Raw genomic sequence first — 25755 nt, forward strand, 5'->3', positions numbered from 1 at the left:
AAATCTGTCAACAGACTCTATCCTTAATGATGACATTGATATTTACAATAATACTTTGTCTGGATTTGATAGTATTTTGCAAGTTAGTGAGAAGGTATTTTGGATGTTTGATAGAGCCACGGTAATGTGGGGCTTTTGTTGTGCCATGGAGGGAAAAACAAATCTGCAAACAACGAAGTATCATGAATTTTTCATGAATGTCGGCCAAGTCTCTACAGGACCCTGCCCTGAATTATAAACAAGTACACAACCCTTAAAGAGCGGAGAATATCTGAAACATTAAGCAGAAAGCACAAGTTACTCTTAGTTGTTTATCATTTATTACAACTCAGGAGCCATCTTCTCCATTTTGGTTTTCATTTTTAATGGCAGTAAGTGCTCCTATTGTGTTGGATTCATGATATGAATGTTGATTCTGTTATTGCAAGATAACAGTAAGCAAAACAAGAATGCCACTTAAAATCCTCCCTGTTCACAACCGCTGTATAAATCGGTCTCATTACATGTCTGAGATAGAGTTTTTCTGAGAGTTGATTACCCTTTTATAGCTGGATGAAAATCTTTAATGGTTTTGTTTTCCTACTTGACATACACATATTTCATTTCAAAGCGATCTCAAGACAGGGTTTCCTAGTTGTCATTGAATTGTAGATGTTTTAAGTATCTATGTTCCTGCAGTCATCTCGGGTCCAAAGATCATGATTGACAAAACTGTCTCTCCACAAGATGAATGGATTTGGATCATATTACATGCCCTTTAAAGATAGTATGTTTCAGTGGGATTGAATGTTCTTTCTTGAGTATAGCAGTGTTGAATCTTGGTTGTTTCATACATTATATTATTTCCATTAATATGATTAGAATAGCATTGTTTAGGAAATCATCTACATTGATTAAAGCCTCAGTGATCCAACATAAAAAAAAAAAACACTTTAAACCGCGTTTTCGCCTTAAGTCGGGAGTGTTTTAGTTCACATTGTGTAACATAGTTTTCTGTGTTGTCTTCTTCTTCCAGGACTCAACGCTTTGCCCTTTGATCCAGCGACTAACAACGACCCTCTCCAGTTCAACACCTCCAGCGGACCGTTGGTGACCGAGTGTCCTCCTCTTGAAAACGGGGCTGAGAATAGCAAGAAGAGGAAGCGAGCCAGCCTGCCTGCAGGTACTTCAACTTTACAAGTATCTCACCACCACTGCAGTGTTATTCCGTCTTCTCAAATCCACACTGTGTTACCCTCAGCCGTGGTGAATCCTAAATGCAAGTGTCCGCGACGATAAATAGATCGCCCACCTTTCACTCAAAGACCTTTGATACAACGTCTAGATTTCTAACCTAGAGATCGCCTCTTCCCTTTCCTCCACCAACATCAAAACCTGCAATGGGAATTGTTGCATAATCCCATTATTTGGTGGCATGGAAAAAAGTAGCTTAGTTCAGTCTTTGTTGTTTTCGATTAGCTTGCCATGTCCTGAGGCTGTGGTTGTCTGGCCTGGTTAGAGGTCAGGCAGCTGCAGCAGGAACCTGCTCAGCTGAGATTGTGTGCCTGCCTGTCTGTTACCATGCCAACAGCACCTGCCAGTCAAAAGCTGTAACACGCCTTCAGCTTTCTCAGCCACACACTGACCTGTCACACAGCATAACACACGGAGGAATGCGTCTGCATGTGTGTTTATGACTTTTACAGAGTGCACAATAATTAAACACTGATTGAACTTGTTAGTGCTAATGTGTCAAATTAGAAGATTTTTACAATTAAAATGGTAAAGAAAAACTAACTAATGAATTGTTTTGTAAGTAACAGAAACAAGGCGGCCCTTAAAGGAGAGGTGTTATTCTGTGTTCTGTTTTCTTGGCAGTGCTAATTAGACTGGATTAATATGCTACATTAACATTGCCCTAAACAACTATTCATCTTTTCATCCCATATTCACATTGATGAATCCACGACTTGAAAAAGAATTGCTTTTGTAACTCCATTGAACATGATAAACAGTAATTGGTTAATGTATAACAAATGCCTGTCAAACAAGCCCCAATGTGTTTTCAATTACAAAGGGGTTTCAGTGGCAGAAGTTAGATGTTAAACTTGAAAACAAACACATGAAACAAGTTTAGAATTCCAAAAGAGATAAAGCAAAGTACTTCAAGGTCATAGAAAAGCATGAATTATTTTATTGTACAACTAAACTGCTGTCTGGCACGCACATTATGTGAAGAGGACTACTCGCTTAAAGCTATTCCTACCAATGTAGCATTTCTCACAGCACTTAGTAAAAGTTTGAACATGAACAACCCGCCTCCCTCCAAAGCCCCGCCCACTTCCCTCTGCCTGAGCTCTGAGGCTCCTCCTCCTCTCACCTGATGCGCACGGAGGAAGCAGAGGCAGAGGTCCGGTCCGCTTCGGTGTGTCCGTGGACCCCTCCCTCAGTAATCAGATACATCATCCACCTGCCGCGGGCTCGCGGCTCCTGTTTCATCAGTAGATCCTGTATTTAAGGGTCTGGTCTGTGCGGTACTGGGTCAGTGTCTTCACTGCACCATGGAGATGAGATGCCCAGGCGAAGGGCGCACACACTGTGAACGCGTGGCCTCCGCGAATTTTCCATGGACATTTGAGGTTTCATAGTCCATACATTTATCATCCTACATAATCCTACACTGTGTGACACCAAGTACATGTACCTGTATGAGTCCCACCGTCATAAAAGCTTACCTTTATGCAGACCTGTTTAGTCCAGTACACCAGACTTCCGGACTTTCATCTCCATCCTTTATTCATCGGACTCCTGTTTGTTCCCCTTGGTTGTTGTTTCTGTTAACAAATCCGTTTTTTCCTTCCACATGTGCATTTGAGTTTCATCCATTCACATCCTAGTCAGTAGACTGTGGTCAGTGACAGGAGTAGCAGCACGAGTGAAGTGTCAGATTCAGTGGTACCCATGTCAGATGCGGGGACGGCGATAATGGATCGGATGCTGGACGGCCGTAATGGATGATTGACAGGAGGCTCAGTCAGGTTCAGCCAATTATTTCATTCGGACCGAATAAAATGATTGGTCAGACTTTTATCAGAAATATATGAGAATTAAACATTTTTGAGTTTCAATACCTGGTGGATTTCTTTTACATTTTAGTTTGACACACGCTTATTAGGAGCATTTTAAGATGACTAAAGAAAAGTGTAAAAATGCCACATCATATGGTGTAGCTTTAAAGGAGCCCTGCCGCACAAAACCGTTTTTACTTGCATTTTTTTGAAATATGTTAGGTCCATAGGTGTTTGTGTTATGTAGTGAATGTGAGAATGAACCGCTATTGCCACTGAAAAGAAATAAGCGGAGAAATCAGGCCAATTAGAAAAGCTGGTCAGTCTGATGTGTTGTTGCCTGAGCTCATTACTATTCTTGAGCTCGCCCAGGTGAAACCGCGCCCACAGAATTTATCTAGCTCAGTGACATGTTTTTGTATACTGCAAGGATGGCTGAATGTGAAGGTTCTTGTGCACTATGCTCGAACAGAATTTCAACACTGCACATGTTGTCCAAGAACCCAGAGTTGAGGATCAAATGGCTTCAGTTTATTTTTGGAAAATGCCACAACACTATAATTCGAAATTAACTCTCTGTTCCTCACATTTTGAAGCCTGGAGCAGTACCATCGCAGCAGTCTACTGAAAAGCCTGGCTCTCATTGGCTAGCTGTTAGCCAATCAGTGTCAAGCAGATTACCATGTTGAATATTCGTGAGAACTGGCACAAATTGAGCTGAGTCTTCCAGCAGGCTTTCTATACCACGTTGGAATGGCTTGAAAGTTGGTAACCAAGGTATTTTTTCCATGGTAGATCAGATTCAGACATTACCACAAAAATAATGAAATACATGTGGCAGGGCACCTTTAAACTAAACTAAATGTATTATAAATCCAATCTCGTGAGTAGGAAGGGGTGAGTATGACAGAGTAGCTTTATGCCTTATCCACATTAATACAAGTATTTTGCAAAACTGGTATTTTTCTTTATGTTTTGACCTCTTGTCAACACATAAATGGTGGAAAATTATAGCATCACACCCTATTTTGTGCATATATATTAGGCCTACTGTTTTTCGTAATAAACCAGCTACATCAAATCCAGGTGTATAAATCAGTGTACAACTCGTGGTAGATTGATCATCATATAAAGAATACACTTCGACAACCTGAACCAAAATTTAAGGTAACTTACTGTAAGTTTTGTTGTCATGGACAGATAAATTTTGTAAAACTAAGGTCATATGGACAGAATTAAAAAAAAAAAAAAAAAAAAATGGATGAAACAAATAACTGTCTTGGAAAGTGTCCATATTATTGTGGACGTGGCATTACTCAAGTGTTGTTGAAGTGTAATGTCCCAGTGGCAGTTCTTGTAAATGGGGCTCAGTGATGAATTTCTGTTGCCTGCTTCTTTTCAAGGTTTTAAACCAACTTATTGCCAGGAAACATGAGTGAAAGAACTGGCCATGGGTTCTTAATACAGCAACTTGATGCGTCAACGATGCTACAAACCCCTGCAGAAACGAATATATGCAGATATTTTTTTGTGAGCAGGGTGCGTTATGTAATGGTGGGGTGGGGTGTTCAGTGTCGGATTCAAATTTAAATATGAGCAATGAGTTTTCACTTGTCAGATTTCTCACCACAGCACTGAACGCCTAGTGTCCCACAGTCATAATATCATTAACGATATGTGAAATCACACTGTCAGTACAAGCATGCAGGTTTTCACTCCCACCGGTAGAAACTGAGAACTTGACAATGTTAGGGGAGGTAAAATAATTTCAACCTCTGAAAAAACATAGACAGCTACAGTCGTATCAGGGAAGGGTGTTATACGAGTCTACTCGACAATCTATGATCTCATTAAGTCAAATCTAACAGAGAAAAACACGGCATAATAAAACCCAAGAGCTGCATCGTCAGCACAACACACAGGCATTGTTCTAAAAGGGACAGAATCCTTAATGATGTTGACATTTGCAGTAATCATTGTCTGGGGTTGATGGTCAGCGATAAGGGGTCTATTGGACGTCTGATGGAGCCAAAGTAATATTTGGCTTTGTTGCGTTACGGAAGGAAAAACATGTCTACACACAACGAATGAATGTCATGAATTTTTCATGAGTGTCGACCAATTCTCCAGAGGACCTTGCCCTCTACTCAGATAATTAGAAAGCCTTAAGATGAAAGCATTGAGAGTGTCTGAATATGTTTTACCGGGATGGTGAACAAACATTCCATTTTACGTAAACGCCATCAACATGGTAAGAAGAGCCGTTTTTCTGAAGCTACTGACGATATTAGCTGGAAGACACGAATGATGACGTTGACCCAGAATTCAGTATTCAAAGATGTGAAAGCAATGACTGGAGATGTGCTTCCTTTAACCCTTAAAGACCCAAACAGCCACTGGTTACCAAATTCATCTACTGATAATACCTGCTGATCCACTTATCCTATCAATACATGTAAATAATTGGTGTAAAATGTAGTTCATCTTTTCATTGTCATCAGATATGACCCACTTGGACGTTCAGAGGCTCCGTAGTTACCATGAAAACACCGTCCTCTTCTACAACATTGATTCACCAATAAAACCCATGGAGTTGGATCAGTGAATGTGGATGGAGATGCTCACTTTTACATTCAGTTGTTGATATCTAGCTGAAAAAGTCACTTTTTTTCAGTTTTCTCTGTGTCTGATGAAATAACCCTCACCTTTAATCTGAGCTTTTATGAACATCTCCGTGATCAGTGAATGAAATATAGGAAAATAATTGATTTTCACTGAGAAAAAAAATATGCAAAATACAGAGTTTAATAATATAATAAACCGTGATAAATCACTAAAGAAAGGTTAAATATTGAGAAAATTATTTGGGAACTGACACAAAAGTAGCACTGGGTCTGTATGGGTTAAATAATCTTGGTGAAGTAACTGAAGAAATAAGAATAGGGTGAGCTACATTGTGAATGTACTTGTATGTAATCAGATTAATCCAAGTATTTTCATTTGGAAGCATTATTTACATGATAATACACCTAATTTATCACAGGACAGTTCTAAGAAACACCATTTGCATCCACATCTTAAAGGCGTAAAAAAAGAATTTTGCAAAATAGTTGCTGCCTCCTTGATGTAGTCTTTACCTTTTTAACAGAACAGTTTGGAGCCAAACTCATGACTGATCAGCGTCTTTTTGAGTACTCCCATAAAGTACAAAAACACAACAGGTAGTCAACATGGGTGTCTTTCTGTATAGTCTAGAGAACAAGCTTGAACAGAATGCTGCCAGTCCGTCTAGTTTATCTGCTTTAACCCTTAAACAACACCAATCTCTCCGGCGTTGTATTTTCCACTTTACAGCATTCAAATTACTGTAACTCCTGACTGCGTCGGAGAGCTGAGATCCTGAGCTTTCTGACACTATATAACACTTTGTGGCGGCAATGTGGAACTCTATTACAAGTAGAAAGGAAGTGTTTCAGAGACTTCCACACAGGCTAAAAAATGCCTGGAAATAACAAACGGCTTCACCGTTGTATGGATAAGCCTACTGAATGTTCAAGACCAATAAGCATGTTTGAGCTGATGTAAAATAGCCAAAAGTTTATTTCTACAATCTCAAAAAGTTTTGTCATGGACATTAGAGTTATTTCCAATAATAAGTATGCTAAAAACTTCAAGTCCGTTTTTTTTGTCTTTTTCACTAAAATGCACTGTTTTAAGTATTTATTATTTATAATAATGATAATTATTGGCCAGATATTGAAAGTTATGTTCTTTCTGAAAACAAAGAAGCAAAAGAAATGGCCACAAAGACATTTTCTGACACTTTTATTGCAAAGAAAACATGAGAATATCTAGGCAGCCGGTCTGAAAAGGGTTAAACCTGTTGATGGAAATGCGACTATTGCAGGTTCATGTTTTTGTTTTGATTGAAATTTATGTCGTTTTATGAAAAGTTCGAGAGCCCTAAGGGTTAACTGCTCTTCTTCAGTCCTTTTTTGTGCTTTTGTCTCTCTTTGTATTGTCATTAGTAACATAAAGTGACATAACAGTTGCCATGTATTCAGTCTAACAGTGTTGTTCTGCGTGACAAGCAGTGATATCAACAGAAACACACCACGAACAGCGCTGAGCGTTGAGTGTGCGTCATGGGTTTCATGATAATGCCAGAGTTGGAAAGAAAACAGTGCAAGAAAATGATGAAGGTCGACGTTAAAAGATGTTTACATGCATAATATTTTAGAGGTTTAATACAAGTTTTTAAAATGAGTTTCTGGTGCTGTATTCAGTTTCCATCACTCAGAGCTCCTTCAGGAAGATATCTACCTATAAAAGCATGCTGCAGTACCCTTTTGTTTCCTTAAAGTTGCTTTTCTCAAACTTAAAAGCACATGATTCAGCTAAATATTATTAGGAAAAGCTCAGTTTTTACCCGTTTGTTCGTTTGTATTAGTTTTAAGTCTAGTTTGACCTTTTAATGAAACTACTTTAAGACAAGAACTCAAAATGGGCCTCATTCACTAATATGTGTGTGGAAATGTTCTTACTTTGTGCACAAAATAAGTGCGTACGCAAAATCGCCATGGAATTCATGACACCTGCGCTCCAGCCAATTTCGTTGTCACCACCTAGCATATGTGTGTGAATCAGAACTTGTGCAACTTGTGATTAGCATACTACCACGCCCCCTTTTCTCCTTATAAGGAAGCCGCTTGCCTAGAGTTGATTCGTGAGTGAAGGAAGCGGTTACACGAGGAGAGAAGTAGTAAATTTCACAGTTTGTTTGAAGCAATAGGGCCTTAAAGGTAAAAAAACAAAAGAACTTTACAACCACAGAAATTGAAACAATTGTGTCCGAGGTGGAAACCAGAAAAGGAATACTTTTCAAGAGTGTCTCCTCGGGGGTGACGATGGCAAAAAAAAAAGATACTTGGACCGCAATAACCGAGGCTGTCAACGTAGTATTCCCGGAGAGGTGCACTGTGGACAGATGCGTAATTTCATGCCACAAGAAATTGTTGGGAATAGGTGATCATTATAGGTGAAAACAATTAAATGAAAGCCAAAACTGTTAGGCCTACATTTTCAAAATTCTTCTCATATATTCCTTTGTAAACTAGGACTGTTGTTATTGTTGAATAATTTAATTCGTCACAATGATAAGGGTGAAAGTGTGTCAATTTCATGGTTGTTTAATACATTTGGCCAATATATTAGTAAATTAATGACTTTAAAAGATGTTAATTAAATCTCTTTTTAATGAATGGGATTTTATTTGCTCTGCATGTACTTAAAAGGTATGTGTTTGTATTTTCTATGTCAGTTCGGCCTTCCTCATTTGTGCGTACGCGTGGTCTGAGGCAGTTCTAAATCTGCTCGCACAGTAAGAACAAATTCGGGTAAGAAAATATTGATGAATCCCGGATTTGTGTGTCAAACGATCGTACACAGAGTTTAAGCACTGTTTGTGAATGAGGCCCAGTGTCTCCTGTCATTCAGTTAGGGGTGTTTTTCACTGCCTTCATTATAGACCGTACATTTCTCTGTTCTTCCATCTTGAATGCTATACCTGAAGATTAAAACTAAATGCCTGATGCTGAGAAAATCTGGAGCTGTGGATGTCTACGTCAGATGGTCTAATTCTGTCTAGCTGCTGATTGTCCCCAGTTCAGGTCACGTCCTCTATGAAAAGGACTGCACAGGAACTCATTTCCACCTTGCTGACAGCTTACTCACTTAAGCTTTTTAAAGCACTGTCCCAAGACCAAATAACCTTATCTCCTGCAGGAAGTATTTGGAGTTGAATTGATAATCTGTCCACTCTGCCACAATTAGACATTATTCAATAGTCCACTCACTTCGCACTTAAACTCAATATGACTAACTCGATATTTTATTTAGCTGACTGTGAAACGGCTTCAGACGAAGGCAGTTTCCTAAAGAGTGCCCACTTGGAGATGAATGTTTTAAAAAAAAGAACTCTGCTTTGGATTGAGGAAAAACATTCTTCATTTTGCTGTAGCTTTATCAAGCCCTGCTTCTTTATACCTTCAAAGCTGGAGATAATGTTCTTGGCCCCACCACATGTTTCCCCTTTATCTTCTTTCCTGTTTTGTGTATGTCTGTGTGTGTGGATGTCTTTTAAAAGTCCATAATAAGCAGTGCCTTGGGGCAGCAGGCAAACTGCAAGGATTTACCTTGTTCTGTTTTTATCAGTTTTAGAACACTGCTAGGGAAAGCTGTTTCAACTTCAAGTTCTGCTGTGTTTGAGCTGCAGGTGCTCGAAACAATGTTGCATTTTTCCTCTTTACAATCGAGGTAAATGTCATTTTTACGCCTCGGCCAACTTCTGGCCGAAGGGGTTTTGTAATCATTTTGTCGTCTGTCTGTCCGTCCGTCCGTCTGTTCAACGACATAATCGCATTATCTGAAGAATGTATTGAGATACCTGCATCAAATTTATACTGTGGATGCATCTCACCATGGAGCAGAAGCCTACTGAAAATACTTTTTCAAGGTCAAATGGCCTTGTGCAGTTGGAATATGTGCAGTAAATTTCAATAGAATCTTACACTATATTTGGCTGAGGGATATTAAAAGTGCGCAGGACGTTACGTCAGTAACTCTTGTTGCAGTTTGTGTAATATTCTGCACTAATAATCTTCATTTGTGGAATGGTTTGATTTACACCGAAAGTAGAAACGTAGCAGCTTTTAAAGAGTAATGGGAAACCGTCCTTTCCATTTTCACTACTAAGAATGTCAGGAGAAAATAACCTGGAAGAGCAGCAAATGAACTTTGTAGAATCGTCTCTGTTGTTAGGAAAGTCTGGAACTGATTTGAAGGTCTGATTAATGGTGTCTACAGCTGCGGAGCACAAAAATCCTGTCAGGTTTGGTAATGAGGTGTGTTTTCACTCAATACTCTGCCTGCAGCATTCCTTAAATACACTCCACTGTGGGTCATTTAGAGCACACACATTAGCTGAAAATAGCCAATGACAACAATTAGGCCACATTAGCCCAAACATACAGTCTGGGGTGAGGGTGTCGTGCATCACAGACTTAATTCTTGAGATCTCTCTTATAGACTCCTTCCTCTGGATACTGGACAGCAGCAGCAAATAACTTTGTTTGTATGAACAAGCTCTTTGAAGGAGAATGCTTGGCCTTTGGCTAAATGGATTTCGAGTACCCTTGTAACAAGGATGTTTGACTGGAGGAAATATTGAATAGTGATCAACACTAAAGCATATTTTCAAACCCAAGGCCGTGTATATGGATTTGTCCAAAGTATTTTCAATGTTAGGATGAAAGAAATGCCCTCAGTCATGTTTTCCTATGCCTAACAATCAATCAATTAATATTTTCACAAAGGGCAGTCAGAACTCCTTTTTTAGCAAATAAAAGAATTGTTCTCCCACCGATCCAGTCTGTTGTGCATTAACCTTTAGTGTGAGCTCAAAGTGGCACTGAATAAAATACTATTGATTCTGCAGGAGAAAGGTTAATGTTACTGAGCCAAGGAAAATAAGGATACAGGTTATGCAGGTAGGGAGCAGCAATATAACTCAACCAGCTGGAACAGCAAGGCAGGAAGTGATGTCTTATGTGGGTACATATTACACACAGCAGGGACATTTTATAATTGGAATAAAAGCTTTAAAAAAGAAGGTTTCCTGTGGAGTTCATATTATACGCAAAGCATTTTTCAAGAAAACATACTTTATGAATCTGTGAGGCCTTAACAAATATAATTAGTGCATTTATTTTAACATCAGGTTGCATCTTGTGTTGACAAGGAGCTTACACTATTACTAAAGCTTTTATAATGGCAAAAGAAGCTTTACTTGGTATAATGTTGTCTGTTCTTGTGCTATATTTAGCAGAGATGTGATATTCAAAGAGACACTAGAAAAACAGAGAGAACACTGTGACTTTCTTGCTATGGAATGACACAGGACAGAATTTCATCACAATAAGGTTTGTGGAATTTCATATATTTTATTATGATTCTTGAGGATAGGTTTTGAGCCTCACATTGAAAACCCACCAGACCTAATTTATGAGCAAGGTCTTGTAAGATAGAAATAGGAAATTTCAGATTCTGCCTGAAATGATAAAAAACTCTTCTTAGGGACTTCACATTTATTTTTTGAAAAACTGATTTTAAAAAGTGTTGGATAAAACTATTTACCTGAAGTAAATTCATGTGTGTGGAGAAGATGGTTATTATCATTGCAGTTTTCTGGAACTGTCATTGATATGCGTCTTTCTTCTAACATTACTTTTAAAAACAAATTCACAGTTTGAGTTTGGCACAAACTCAACTTAATTGTGGAAGGAGATCATAGAATCCACTCGTACTACTTCTACTTAAAAGAAAGTCATAGAGTTCTGAATTTCTGAACTGCTTTGTAATGTTTGGACTGAAAAAAACAAACTTTTTACTTGCATAAAAATGTTTCTAACTGAATTTTTGTACACTTAAATCACATGTTGGTTTTCTGACCAGGGAACAGGCTCATTACAGAAGCTTGTCTTGTTTCTTTGTGCTCGTTACTGTTGGATATTTGGCAGGACTGAGCTGTCAGTCCGAAGGGTCCTCCATGACTTCACCTGTGGTCAGGGTTTGTATTGGAGATTCTCAAACGGTTTTGTCAGTACAAGGTCCCCTGTGGCAGTCTGGTACACACCCTGTCTTTTTATTTGAGGCTTATGATGAATGCCTTCCAGTCTGACTGGGTTTTTCTGTATGAGACATCATAACCTCAGTCAGTGAACTGAATGTGTTCTCATGTTAAAAAAATAGTGTATAATAGTTTCCTTACCAACATGTACCAGTATTTCCCTATTGTGGCTTCTTTTTCTGGAAATTAATGGATTTTGTCATAAAAAATGTAATCTAACATGATGTCAGTGACCATCCACTGGCAGGCAAGAGCTTTGGGAAGGTAAATAATGCAATAGGCTACTTAAGCTGTCAGAGCTGACAGTCCATTGAGATATATGTCTACGTGATTGTCCCAGAGAGGTGCGTTTGTGAGTGTGTATGTGTAAACATGTCCAGATTGCTTTGTGTTGAAGCTGGGGGAGATCTACAGCTGCATGTCAGTCTTTATGATGCAGAGGACATACAATGTCACAGAACATTTAGAGTGATGTTGATGGATGGAAGACAAGAGATGACAGAGGGAATTTAGATGTGAACTCATTAACTTACACACAGGATGTATAGGCAGACAGGAAATTTAAAGGCTGATGACTCAATGATTTTGTAGTGTGCAGCCTGCGAGGAATAGCTGTGTGTGTGTGTGTGTGTGTGTGTGTGTGTGTGTGTGTGTGTGTGTATATAAGGCATGCATTTGAACTCTAGGAGAGAATAGTGATTGAAATGCATAACAAGCTGTAAAGAAGCTGCCTCTCCTTATTCATTTGGGATTCCTGTGCTTCTGTCAGAACATAACAGTCCACTTGTCTCCACTGCCGCTCAGGGAGAGATGAAAACTGCACATTGCCTGAGTGTCTGTATGTACAGGATGTGCATCCATAGGCAAAATATGCATACTTTTAGTGTAAAGTACTGATCCCATGCACTGTTCTAAATCCACTTCTGTGATGATGATCAAACAAAGAAATTAAAACGGGCTTCGTCGCCTGTGCTTTTCTCACTAGCATCATTTTTTAATTGTGCTCTCCTGCTCCCCGTCACTCTTCTGTGCACTGCAGTGATCAGGGATTTAGTGCCACTTCACCCCGTCTTGCAAAGCCTCCACACATGTGAGACTTAAATAATTCACATTTCCAGGAGGCGGCCCTCTGTGCTCACACTGACGTTAATACCAAAGCCCCGAGCAAGGCTCAAGCTCTGAAAAGATTCAAAGGATAAAAAAAAAACCAACCCAAAACCTCACCTTCCTTTAACTTTTTAATTGTTAATTTTTCTAATAAAAGAAAAGGGGCCGAGCAATTTTAACTCCCCTTGTATCAGTCAAATCAGACATCGCCATAGTGCAAGGAAGACAATTTCAGTTTTTCTCTTCAGCCTCAGGGAAATGGATGCTAAAGTGAAAACTCAAACCACAAACGGTTCTGTTGAAATGATCTGACTTATATGGCTTATTATCTCTGCAACTTGACTTTAAAGGATTTATAAAATGACAATTGCCTGCAGTCTAATAGGAATTGTAAATCAGATTAAATTAGCACAAACGAAATAATCACACAGTTTGCAGTGTATTTTGTCAATAACACATGGAAATATTATGAATATAGAACTTGTTCTCTTATCCAAAGATATTTTGACTATGTACACCCTTCACAATTTTGTAGTGTTTCACACCATAAGTTGTCTGCAACCTTCGAGTCACATTGCTGCTCAGTAATCATCTTTATCTAGAATGAGTTTAGATATGCTGCAGCTTTTGGGGGGTTTAGATTTTTTTTATCCGGGCATTATCTGTAAGACCGTTGAACCTTGTCTTTTTATTTTGACTTGAATATTCATGTTGCCTAATTGCCTTTGTGGAATATTAATGCATCAGGAAAACCAATGCAGGAAAGTCATTTCAAAGTTAAATATTCTCATCACTTATCTTTAGGTCTTTTAGGAAGTGCTGTAATCTACGCAGCATCTCAACCTTCCTCGAACCCTCGTTATTTCAGATGAAATAGAATCTGCCACCGATTCTTGTTGAGGGCATGTTCCCTAAAAGACTAGGCTGGCCCCAGATTTAAGGGCTCAGAGGATTCAATTACAAATGTAAAGGCTGTTCGGAGGTTTTATCCACAGTGTTTTTCATAAGGCCACCAGCCACCGTCAGATTTATACATGTCTGAGACGGACCAAAATCACCTAGGACTAACCGCCACCTCAGATAGGTCGGATTAACTGATGAATTATTTATGTTGTCAAGGGGGGCGGCATGCTTTGTTTTTTCTTTAAATGAGCCAAAATCTTGTTTGGACTGTCCTTTGTGTGTTTTGGGTTTTACAGCAAAGACAGTTGGACCCTCATTAGCTGTTCTTCTAGTATTGAAAATTGGCACGCTGATGTGATATAACACAACGCCACATTATGTAAAGACATGTCATGTTCTTTTTCATTAAATTTTTATGAAGGGTATCCAATAAAAAAAGCCTATGCCATATGAATATGAATATGAATTGTGATACTAGATATATAGTGTATTTTGTGGTGTCTTATTGGTCTTAGCCTTATTAAACAATATTTGTCATCATGGGTGCTGGCAGAAAATTACATAAACACTCCGAACAAAGATAAAGATGTGAATGTGACAATAATTCGGAACAAAATGAAAGGATAATAATCTTGTTTTGTTGTGTGTATGTGTGTGTGTTTGTGTATATTTCAGAATTGAATGAGAAATATGATGTTCCATGTGACAATTTTATATATTACTTATAAAGTATCACATGCATTAAATATACAGAAAATATGTCAAATCATAGCATTTAGCATTATCTAGATTAGTGTTTGTCAATGGGAGTGCTACAGCCCCCCCGGGAGAGTTAGGACAACGTTGGGGGCTGTTTGGAAGGAGAAAGCTGAGAGGGGGGCACTGAGGCACAAATGGGGGTGTTAGTCAGTGTTATTTGTCACAATGTATAAGTAGCCATATCAGAAGAATCTTTGTCTCAAGTGCTGCTTGTGCTGTGGCTTTCCAACAACCAGCATGTTATATCAATGGCAAATGTACGTCTCCTGCCCACCGCCCCCCAGCCTGGTCACCAGATTTGTTTTCAGAGGGGTGGCAGGAGGCTCATGATGATGTAAGGGGGCGTTTATCCAAAAAGCGTTAACAACCACTGATCTAGATGTAAAATTTGAAAGTGGGTTTACATGACACTAAAAAAAAAAAATAAATTATTGTGTTTGTACAACTACAAACTGGACTTTAAAAGTGTACGTAAACATGTTAACTCGACTGAAATCCAAGCTTCAATAGTCGGACTAACACACCCAGATAATTCAATTAAAAGTTGATCTACCCCTGCGTGTAAACACACCAGTCGGACTGAAACTGGACGAGCTCTGCACCGAATCCTGGCTTGGAAGTCATCTGCACATAAAGTCGAGCGGCCACAAAGTATACTATGTACAAATTCGCAGTGTTGTCCATTGTTGTGCCAGTTTATCTCTGGGTTGCTAACTTGCAAGCTCTCTATTGTTGTTGTTTGTAATGGCATAGGTTAACAAGCTGACAGAGTGGATATCGCCACCTATCGTAGCGGAGGCGACATGATTTCCACAATAAATCCATTACACTCTCATGCATGTAGGCTGGGACAAAGACAACAGTCCAATTAAACTAGCTGAGCTGCACCTGTAAACATTAACTGATACGATATTTTGATCATAGAACCATTTTTGTGGCTTTGTATTTCACTTTTATTTCATCTGTGCTGTAATCCATCAGTTATTTTAGAGAGAAGCTGTAGGAGTCTTTTTTTTTTTAACACCAAAGACCCTTCTGCTCTCTCTTCCCTTCTATTAACACCTCTCCCTCCATCCATCCCTCGCCTCCTCTCTCTTTCTGTCTTCACTCTGCACCTCCAGCAGGGTTAACTGATGTACGCCAGCTGCCTCCTTCTTTCTGGCGTCAGTGTTCTAAACCAGTGAGCTGAACATCTCTGCTGCCTCCTGTCGTCTTTATCATCCTGCCACCCTGTGCGTGAGGGTCCCATTGAACAAGAACAAATAAAAGATCACGTCACAAGTAATTAAGCCCTTTTACACCCTTCTACTTTAAATGCCTGAACCGTGGGCTGATGATTAAATGGATCAGAGGATGCTCTTAGTCCCTTTTGTTTGTTTTTTTTTTTCACAAGATGGCCCATTACATGCCACCAAAACTGGACGCAACTTACTTTTAAACTTCTTGAAAAGATTGATTCCTATTGCAGAGATCCCAACTGGTGTCTTGTTCATATCCTCCTCGTTGTGCATCAGGAATCACAGCTATAATTAATGCCTGACTGAACCAGCTTTCTTGCAAAACTCTGAACTCTAAGGTGTCGCTGGAGAGTTGCAAGCACACAGACAAAACTCTATCAATATACAGCAGTACTTGCCACCGGAAATGTGGTTTCCTCCGAAAAAGGAGGGTCAATAAGTGTGTAGCTGTGTGTACGAAGGAGAGATATGTGAAAGACATTAATTGCTCAGGATATTGGCACAGTGGCTAGTAACCTTTTATTTAAAGTAACCTCTGTCTTTTAGCTGCTCCTCCAGTCTCCCCTCTGTTACATACTAAAAATTAAACTCCACTTTCGAGTTTTATGCTCCAAAATGCAGGGTTTTCAGTTGTTTTTCAGAGGAGTTAGGTGCTGTCTGGATTCCAAAGATTTCACATTGTTCTCCCATTGGCTTGGATGTACAGATTTTTATGTAATAAAGTACATAATTGACATAAGTTTTGACTATTGTTGCTATTAAAACGACTGATCAGTCATTTCTACACAAAACGGAGCTGTGCACTGCTGTGTAAGTGTCCATAAGTGTGGTCCTATTTTTGGATGATGATGAAAGCGGTTGAACTCCTGAATGAGTTGTGAGAAAATGGTAAATGTTTTGTTAAAAATGTTGAAAATAGGGTGAATATGCAAGCTTTTATGTGAAGTAAATTGAGTAATTCTCCTAGGACTACAGAGGCCCATGCCACTTTTGAAGAAGCTGTATTACAATACAGTTGCGGAAAAAATGATTAGACCGCCCTTGTTTTCTTCAATTTCTTGTTCATTTTAATGCCTGGTACAACTAAAGGTACATTTGTTTGGACAAATATAATGACAACAACAAAAATTGCTCATAAGACTTTAATTTCAGAGCTGATATCCATCCATTTTCCATGGTTTTCTTGATAATAACCAAAATCACTTAAGTTCTTACATCAGAAGCTATGGCATTGTACTGACAAAAACAGTGCTTTTAGGCATTCCATGTTTTCTTCTTTTCTGTCTATTTTAGTCACATGATACACACAGGAGTTACTACTTGATTGCAGAACCATTGTTTTTGATGACTTTTGATGGTCTAATATTTTTTTCCACGACTGTATGTATGCATTAGTTTGTGTAGCATGAACACAGTTAGAAGGAAGCTATTTGTTACTTATTCTAGAACAGTAATCCTTACTCTGGCCCTTTAAATCTAGAAAACATCCAGTGTGAATGGTGTGAACTAGGGCAGGGTAAAAAAATCAATTTAATCGATCTTAGGTTGATCTCATTTTAATTTTGCGTAATCGATTAATAGTGGATGAGATCGATTTTTCAGAGCGTGACGTGGAACCATGAGCGGCTCCGTCTTGCAAACCCTGGGGAAGACTTGGTCTCACTCGCAATGCCTCTGGCGCGGAAAAGATGCGGAGGAAGGGTGGGGAAAACCCCTCCACTGGAGGTCCTCCCGGCTCAAATGGGAACCCGCATTGTGAAGGAACTGGCCGCCCGGCGAGTCACAGAAGCCGGTCGTTCTTGGAATAATAACTTGGATCCATACTATCACCTGTGGCTGAGTATGGAGTTAGAGGAATAGCAAAGCAACAATGTCTGACAGCTACATGTGCACCCCCCGGCCCGCCTCGCTCTGCTCCAACCAACATTCACAGAGCACAAACCCCCCCCCCCAGTAAAAGCCTCCAGCCATAAAACAGAATAAAAATGTCAAAGAAGTCTGTTCTGAGCCACTGTAGAAACATGGCAATGTTTCTGTCCCGTTCATTATTTAAGAGCACATTCAGCAATTTACTGCTGAAATGTCATATTTATTTCCTTTCTAATATCAATATTGTTAACAGTATTGATGTGTTGCATGACTGCGGTACTCCGTGAATGTTCGTCGGGGAGTGGAGGGTAGCATAGCCGTCGGACATTGTTGCTTTACTCTTCCTCTAACTCCATACGAAGCCATTGGTGATGGTATGGATCCAAGTTATTATTCCAAGAATGACCGGCTTCCGCAAGTCGCTGGACGGCCAGTTCTTTCACACTGCAGGTTCGAGTTTGAGGCCGGAGGACCTCCAGAAGAGGGGGTTTCCCCACTGCGTCTTTTTCGCGAACGAGACCAAGTCTTCCCCTGGGGTTTGCAAGACGGAGCCGCCCGTGGTTTCGCGTACTCCTGGTCCTGCTCTGAAAAATCGATCTCATCCACTATTAATCGATTACGCAAAATTAAAATGAGATCGATCTAAGATCGATTAAATCAATTTTTTTACCCAGCCCTATACTTTGGTATCACTAAATTACTCTGAATCAATCAATTAATACTGAATCGAATCGTTATTGAATCTAATTGAATCGTGATTAATCGATTCAGAACCTTATGAATCGAAATCAAATCGATTATGGAAATTGGCCGTGATACCCAGCCCTAGTGTGAACTGTACATTTTCCTTTGTATTGTGCTTATTATGATGAGTTAGGAATGCCTATATGAAATGAAAACGTTTGTCTCCATTCAACATCAGCAGGTTGTTTTTTGTTTTTTTCCCTTTATTTTTCTTTAACGAATGAACAAAGAAATAACATTGCCCCAATCCTGGCAGAAAAATACAAATCCACACATACAGAAAAGACATAATGATACTCTGGCTTTGTTCTTTCCTTCATTGATTAATGGTTTCTTGTAAGCGCATAATGAGCCGCGTATATGAAGTGCATGACACAGTAATGAATCAACGCAATTAATCGTTTCATTAGTTATGATGGTCTCTACATTGATGTGACTCAGGCAGTGCCCAGAATTGTTTGATCATGCACCCAAGTAGAAGGGGAAATCCTGAACTGGGTTTATAATTTCAGGTTTACTGTTTGGGGAAAAAAAAGAATCAATTAAAAAAAAAAAAAAAAGGCGTCAATCATGTCGTGAATAATTATTTCACTGAATATTTACTTCATGCACCAGTAGCTTTTTACACAAAAGTTGAATTGTGTATGTAATTCACGGACTGTTAATAAAGAACTGACCTTTTTTACTTTGTTTTTATCTTTTTTTATTTTTTTAATTTCTTCTCTGTTCCAATTTCTTTTTAATGATCAGCCGTGCTACAGCGAATCCGACCCGACTTTATTCATAGACACACCTTTTATTACGCGGAGCCATTTTCTAAAGGGCACAAATCTCACCACTCTCGAGCTACAACTGCCACGACTAACTCAGAATTACATCATACGGCTTTTGTCGGCAGTTTGAGGAGTTACACGGATTAAAAGAAAGTCACTGCATTTCTGCGAGGATCTTGTTGGGTTCTCTTTCCGCCTCTTCTCTCAATGACTCTGCCAAACTTGTTGTAAAAAGGGCGAATATACTCCGTGCTGCAAAAGTCGAACAATGACTTTCGTCCCCCTGGATCTGGCTGCTGCTCTGTACCTCTTTTTATTCAGCATCTATTTCCTTTTTTCCCTTGTTCTTGGGTTAGAGACAGTACCGTTCTTGTGTGGGTGGAGAACCAAGATGACAATATTTCCAGTGCATAACATTTCCTTTGCATACTTACACTTTGTACATTGTTTTGTCCCCATGGGTTGCAGCCTATAATGCAGACCTTTGAGACAGGACATCTGCTTTGTGTTGCAAATGTGGCCTAATTATCACAGCGTATTGTTGATGTATTTGGACATGAAGTACAATAATGAAGTCAGTTGTGACATATAGCTTCGGGACTTGCATGAATTAAAACATCTAAATTAGAGCATATTGAGTAAATAACCTAGACAATTCCTTATTAATCACATCACTTTTGGACACGCATGCACATTACATTGACGAAATGAGAATTAGTTTTGGTTTGGATTAGTTTCAGCTTTTTGTAGTGCCAATTCTAATATACTATGAATGCCGCAGGGTATTTTAGCATGGTAATGTTTGTGTCAACGTGGTGAAGATTTTGTGAACGGCCTTTTGCGGTTCGCTTTCTTGTCTTGACTCACCCTCAGGTCTTTGAATTGTATAAGGAGGGTTAATGGGTTTAATCTAAAGTCAGCACACCAGATGATTAGGGTTGTTAAATTCCAAAGTTTGTTGTAATGGCATTGACCCAAACAGTGTTTCAGCCATTTGTCAAAGCCACAGGGAAGGAAAGTTGAGGTGTTTTTGTAATAACTTTACACTGTTTTTTTTTTTTTTTATATCTGGTCTCAATTTGCTTTTCAGTCTTAGGTCTTTATCCTCCTCCACTGCCAAATGTTTGCCCCTTGGCTATGACAACCTAGAATTATTGAGCTACATAAGGTGAAGATTGCACAAATATGTTGTTTTAGCCAATGACCTGATGGGAATTGCAGGTATCACTTAAAAAATAACTTAGTAGTGAATAGTTTAGGTCAAAAATGATCAACTTAAGCAGCAACTTTGCTTAATTAAGTGGCCAGACAGGGATTTTGGAAGGGTTTTAAGACATGCTACTGGAATTTATCCTTGTCCACAGCTTTGTCTATACTGTATAACTCCTTTAATTAACCAATAAATTGCAATAAACTGAATAAACTGTTGAGTTGTTTGTTCAGTAGTCCATTTAAGCTGCCAGTATGACTACAGTCACAGCCATAGTTTCACCTTGCTCCGACCTAAAGCCATAAAAACAGAGCTCAGCAGTTAACCACTGCAGCAAGTGTACAGTCGAATGTGAACAATCGTGTTACATCACACAACACAGAAAATGTCTTTACAGCATTTCTGTTATTCTAAGCCAGTGGAAAAGTGGATTTACTTGGCATCAGATGTTTTTGTCTGCCATAGGCTCTACATTTCTGCCACTGTAGATATCGCTCATGACTCTAGTCAGCCATGCCACCATTAGAGAAAAGATGAACCATTGGAATAACTGCAGTGACCTCCATTCTGAAAGCTTTAGTAGAGAAGGCAGCAGACCATGATTCATTTAGGACTCCAGAGTCTATGGAGGTCAGTTTCTGCTAGAATCGTGTATATAGTCTTAAAAGCCAGACCATACCATACTTCTGTGCCTCCATTAAGTTTTATGACCCACCATGAAACTGATGATGTTCTGATAGAAATGTGCTTGTCCACATTCAGTCACACTATAGAAAAAGTTTAAATGTGATTTTTCACCTCGAGTTCAGGCAGAAGATGAAAATGTGTCAGTAATAAAAAGCAAAATCAAGTAGAACTCCACTTTGACAGTCCCTCATCATATCTGACATATTGAGATTAATGAGAAAAAATAGTCACCTTCTGAGCAGTGGAGTGTATTGTCTTTTAGAAGATAGGGTTTATGTAGTACTTATATATAGTCAGTGTATTCCTTGTTGTAGATTATTGTCAGCATGACCCTATTTTGGAGAGGCATACAGCAAACAGCACAGAAGCAAAGAAATTTACTGCTATTGACAGGAGGAATGTACGCTGTTATTTGGAGATTCACTCCTTTATCCTGACACTAAAAAGGTCATGTGGTCTGATGAGTCCAGATCAACTGTGTTCCAGAGTGATGGGTCTGTCAGGCTTAGATTAGAGGTGGAAGAGGTGATTACCCATCTTGCCTAGCGTCTACTGTGCTAATCTGTGGGGGCTAGTGTTCTGATCTGAGGTTGATTCAGTTGGTCAGGTCTAGGTTCAGCAACGTTGCAAGTTCCAAAACTGTGGTCATCTGCCTACCTGAATATACTGAATGACCAGGTCTGAACGTTAGTGGATTTTTTTCTTCCCTAATAATAAAGACATGTTCCATGTTAACCATGCAAAGACTCATCAGGCTCAAATTGATGCAGCAAATCAATGTGCGAAAATCTCTCGTGCTCCCTGAACCACTCTTACACAGAGACCAGACCTGAACCCCCAATGAGAATCCCATCATCAGTGCAAGGCCTTGGCCAAAAATTACTGAATGGAAATAAATGTTTTGACATTGCGTAAGCTTATCAAAATGGCGTGGGGGGTGCATGCCTTAAACAAAGCTTAAAGGTGGTCCAATGAAGTAATCGATTGTGGATCTTTTTTTGACCAGGCTACATCAGTGGGGTGTACATGTGGCGAATTTGATCAATTCTTAAATTCTTCTATCTTCAGATGTTTTTTATTTTCACGCTGGCAAAACTCAAAGAACAAACAAGGTAAATGGGGGGGAGAAAAAATGAAATAGAACCTCTGGGAAAAAATGAGCTCAGTTTCTGCAATGTCAAGATCTGTCAATTTCACATCAGTATAATGTAAATATACAGAAAGCTAACAATCCATCTGTCTGTCATTGCTTACAGATCTTCACTTGCTGTGAAAATGAGATTCAAAAGTATGTCATCGATTCCCTAGTGGAGATTTCTAAACAGATGTTTATGTTTCTAAGTGGAAATAATGATTCCTACCTGTCATTCACGTCAAAAAGCTATGAAAAGAAAAAACAAATCTTTGGGTCTCTTTTGCTGAGATGAATACCTTATTCAGGAACAAATGCACCTCTTTGTTGTCTGTGATTTAGTTTTAATATCTTTCCTAAGCTTTGGTTTTCACTCATAGTTCAGTTGCATCCTTGAGTCCATGTGAGTAATGAAGGATGGTTGTAGGTCTGTAGTTTTCAGCTATATATATATATATATATATATAAAAATAAAAAAAAAAGACCAAAACCCTGTCGTTTTCAGGTCTGACGTCTGTCTAGAGGCTTGCTCTTTCAAACCCTGCTATACTTGCAGCCGTTCTTGTCACAGTGTTGCACAAGCAGTTGTTACTGTGACAGTAGATTCAAAGAAAGCAGCCTGGTGAAGAGGCGTGGTCAGATAAGGCTCAGGCAAGTTCACTGAGCTGTTGACATTTCCTCACAGCAACTCCCCTGGTTCTAATTGGCTACTGCTGATAAGATTCCTGTGTCGTAATTGGCAGCTGCTGATAAGATGCTGTCAACTGCTGCAGTAGTCAGCATCAGGGTGAGATGACAACAGCTCAGGAGGCGGTGGGCGGACAGGACTAAATCCAGGGCCTGAACCTTGTTTTCAAGATACTTTTCCAGTCGGGCTTTGACAGACTCGCTATATCACAATTTTAGAGTGGGAAAAATCTGCTATGCATGAAATACGTTTGATAGAATGGACAGCACTATTCACAGCAGCCCTCACTTTTCATATGAAACACAGAAAAAGAGACCTAAGTCACAGTGACCTTTTCAAATGTACATTTTTAAAGGCTGAATGTAGGAATCTGTGCCTGAAGAACATCTACATACATTTCACTGGGAGTGTGCCATCATTACATCTCTGCACAAGTTGTATATAAAGAATTTAAGCATGGTCTGTCTCGCTCCATCAATTTTTCATCTTTAATATTTTGATTTAATGATTTTTACACAAAAAAACTGTTGCTTGAAATGGTTGATTTTAAGTCATCTCTGGCATTTCATGAAATTGCATACATCAGTAATGTTTTTATTATTCTGGAATGTTCATTTCATGAAATATAATTTGTTGTAATTGAACGTAATTACCCTTGATCCTTCCATATTCTTCATTACCCTTAATTTATTTCTAATCCAATCCATTATTTCTGGCCCACAGACAAAAAACAAACTTTCAATGAAGGTGACACAAATACAGTCCATTGTTAACTGGTTTAGGATGACAACTGTATCCATAGCAACAGGGACTGCTATCAGGTCCTCAGGCAAAGTAGGAGGTTGTTAACAGAAATCTCTAGAGTCTATGACCCACATGTAGCATTAAAAGTATATTCTATGATAGTGTCGTTCGTTAACTACCTACATGTATCCAGGTCCTGAGGCCACGGGTTTAGTTTCATACAGCTGATTCGGCGGAATCTAGGCCACTTTTATCTTGAATTTTCAGTCCATTCGGTCATGTTTTAGGCCATAATCATAGATGTAGCAGATGTTTTCACTGGCAGAACTAGCCCCAAGTCTCTTGAGCTTGAGTTGGAATTGCTGATCTAGAGATTTTTCAGCTATTGTTCCTTTAGCTGAGATCCCTGTGTAATTAATACACAGAAAGCTCCTTATATTTTTTCCTAACCCAACTTCCTGTTCTTCTTGAACTGCAGGCCATTATTCCATATTGTTCTTACCATGCATACTAGCATAGAGACGGTCTTTATTTGATTGATCTTGAGGAAGTAATTTTGCTTCTGTTTTTAGTTAATGGAATGCACAAGAAGCTCTGCCTTACAGGCTATCTCCTTCATGTGAAATTTCTAACAGTATTACAGTCCCTAGTGTCTGTCTAATGGAAGGGTATGTGGTCATGTGTGATCGAAGGCGTTGGTTTCAGGGCCTCTCCATCCGACTGAGGTTTAAGGAGGCGAAAACCTTGAATTCCAACCATGCTTGTGTCTCCAGTAGCGTAATATATAGGTTCTTGAGAGTCCGATCTATCATAGTAACTATATACTGGGCTGTCTCCTGAGATTTTATAAATGAAGGGGGAAAACCACAATTGTTTAGAGTAGCCTGTCCTTTGAGACGGCACATGGAGCTCGAACACAAGACATTGCTGCTCTTGTCCTGTTTTAAAGGAAGAGGAGGATTATATATTTTAGACTTGACTATTCCCATAACCTTTACTATACTGCTTCACAACTGTTTATTGTTACAGCGGCCAAAGTAATGACAGTGACTACAAAGGTATTGATTCATGTTCTTTCCCTAAGCCTCAGTAAGCTGTTTTTGTGCCTGTACTCCTCAAACCTCAACCACGACATAGATGTTAGTAATTAGGGATATGCTATATTAGAGGGAGCGGATACACATGGTTGAAAATTTTACATCAAAACTTTTCATACCTGTGTCAAGGCAGGTTTGTTATAGTCTGGTAAAGGTTCATACTGTCTTCCTCATATAATTATTGTAGGTGATTAATTTATCAGACCAATCCTCCTGAGCAGCCGATAAGATGCATCACAGCAACATCATGTGACACCTCTGACAAAGGCTACAGGAAGTAGCTGAAACTAGTCAAGCAGGTAAACAAACGACTCCTGTCTTATAAATTAGTTACCTAGAATAATCAGATTTATGATAAGTGTAACTCTTTTTTTTTCCAAGTTGTTTGTTTGTTTGTTTGTTTGTAGTACCCAAGGAAAAAACTGTCTCCCTTATTTCAGTCATGTGTTCATGCTAGCTAGCTAATTGGATCTACCACTGAAGTGATTAGGTGAATGCTTTAGATGAAGTGGTTTGTATTTGACATTTTTTACAGTTTGAAAGCTCCAAAACTGTTTTTGTTCTGAGAAAAAAAAAAAAACTGCAACAAAAGATCGACATTTTCTATGAAAGTACTGATGACAAAAACAATGCTTTGAAAAAAAAAAATTAAGATGTGAAGCACATGGGAAAAAGCCTTAAATTAGCAGTCTTTTTCTCTTTCTTCTGCCAAGTGCTTTTACAGGTTCAGATTGCAAATAATGTGGTGAATTTTGTCCCTTGTAGCTCACAGGCATAAAACATCTAGTTATTTTCAAATGAACAATAATACTGTTAATGTGCGCTCTGAACACAGGTCTCTGTACGGGGACAAAGATAATTTCTTAGGTAAAACTGTAAGACTGCATAATTATTCATTAATATCACAAGTCAACATGTATTTTATTTCTTGAAAGGTTAAACTACTCAACAAAGGGGAAAAAAAAATTTTCTTGTCATGGGACTCTTGCAGTTTTTGCCTGAACTTTTCCAGCTGCTATTAACTACGACTGTCAATGATGTTTTCCCTTTCTGGCGTGCCATAGTATAAAA

At 39.0% G+C, this 25755-nt stretch overlaps 1 protein-coding gene across 4 annotated transcripts in view; it reads left to right on the forward strand.

Moving 5' to 3' along the window:
- enox2 (ecto-NOX disulfide-thiol exchanger 2) overlaps window positions 1-25755 on the forward strand; it is a 230979-nt gene that overhangs the window by 113345 nt on the left and 91879 nt on the right. For 3 of the 4 annotated variants that reach the window (XM_030145753.1, XM_030145754.1, XM_030145755.1), the window contains one exon: window positions 1016-1162. In XM_030145753.1, the coding sequence (XP_030001613.1) occupies window positions 1016-1162 (147 nt within the window). Of the gene's footprint in view, window positions 1-1015; window positions 1163-15623; window positions 15784-25755 lie in introns of all 4 variants that reach the window. The other variant, XM_030145756.1, reaches the window with a different exon arrangement.

The sequence above is a fragment of the Sphaeramia orbicularis genome, chromosome 10 (assembly GCF_902148855.1).
Source record: "Sphaeramia orbicularis chromosome 10, fSphaOr1.1, whole genome shotgun sequence".
NCBI lineage: Eukaryota > Metazoa > Chordata > Actinopteri > Kurtiformes > Apogonidae > Sphaeramia > Sphaeramia orbicularis.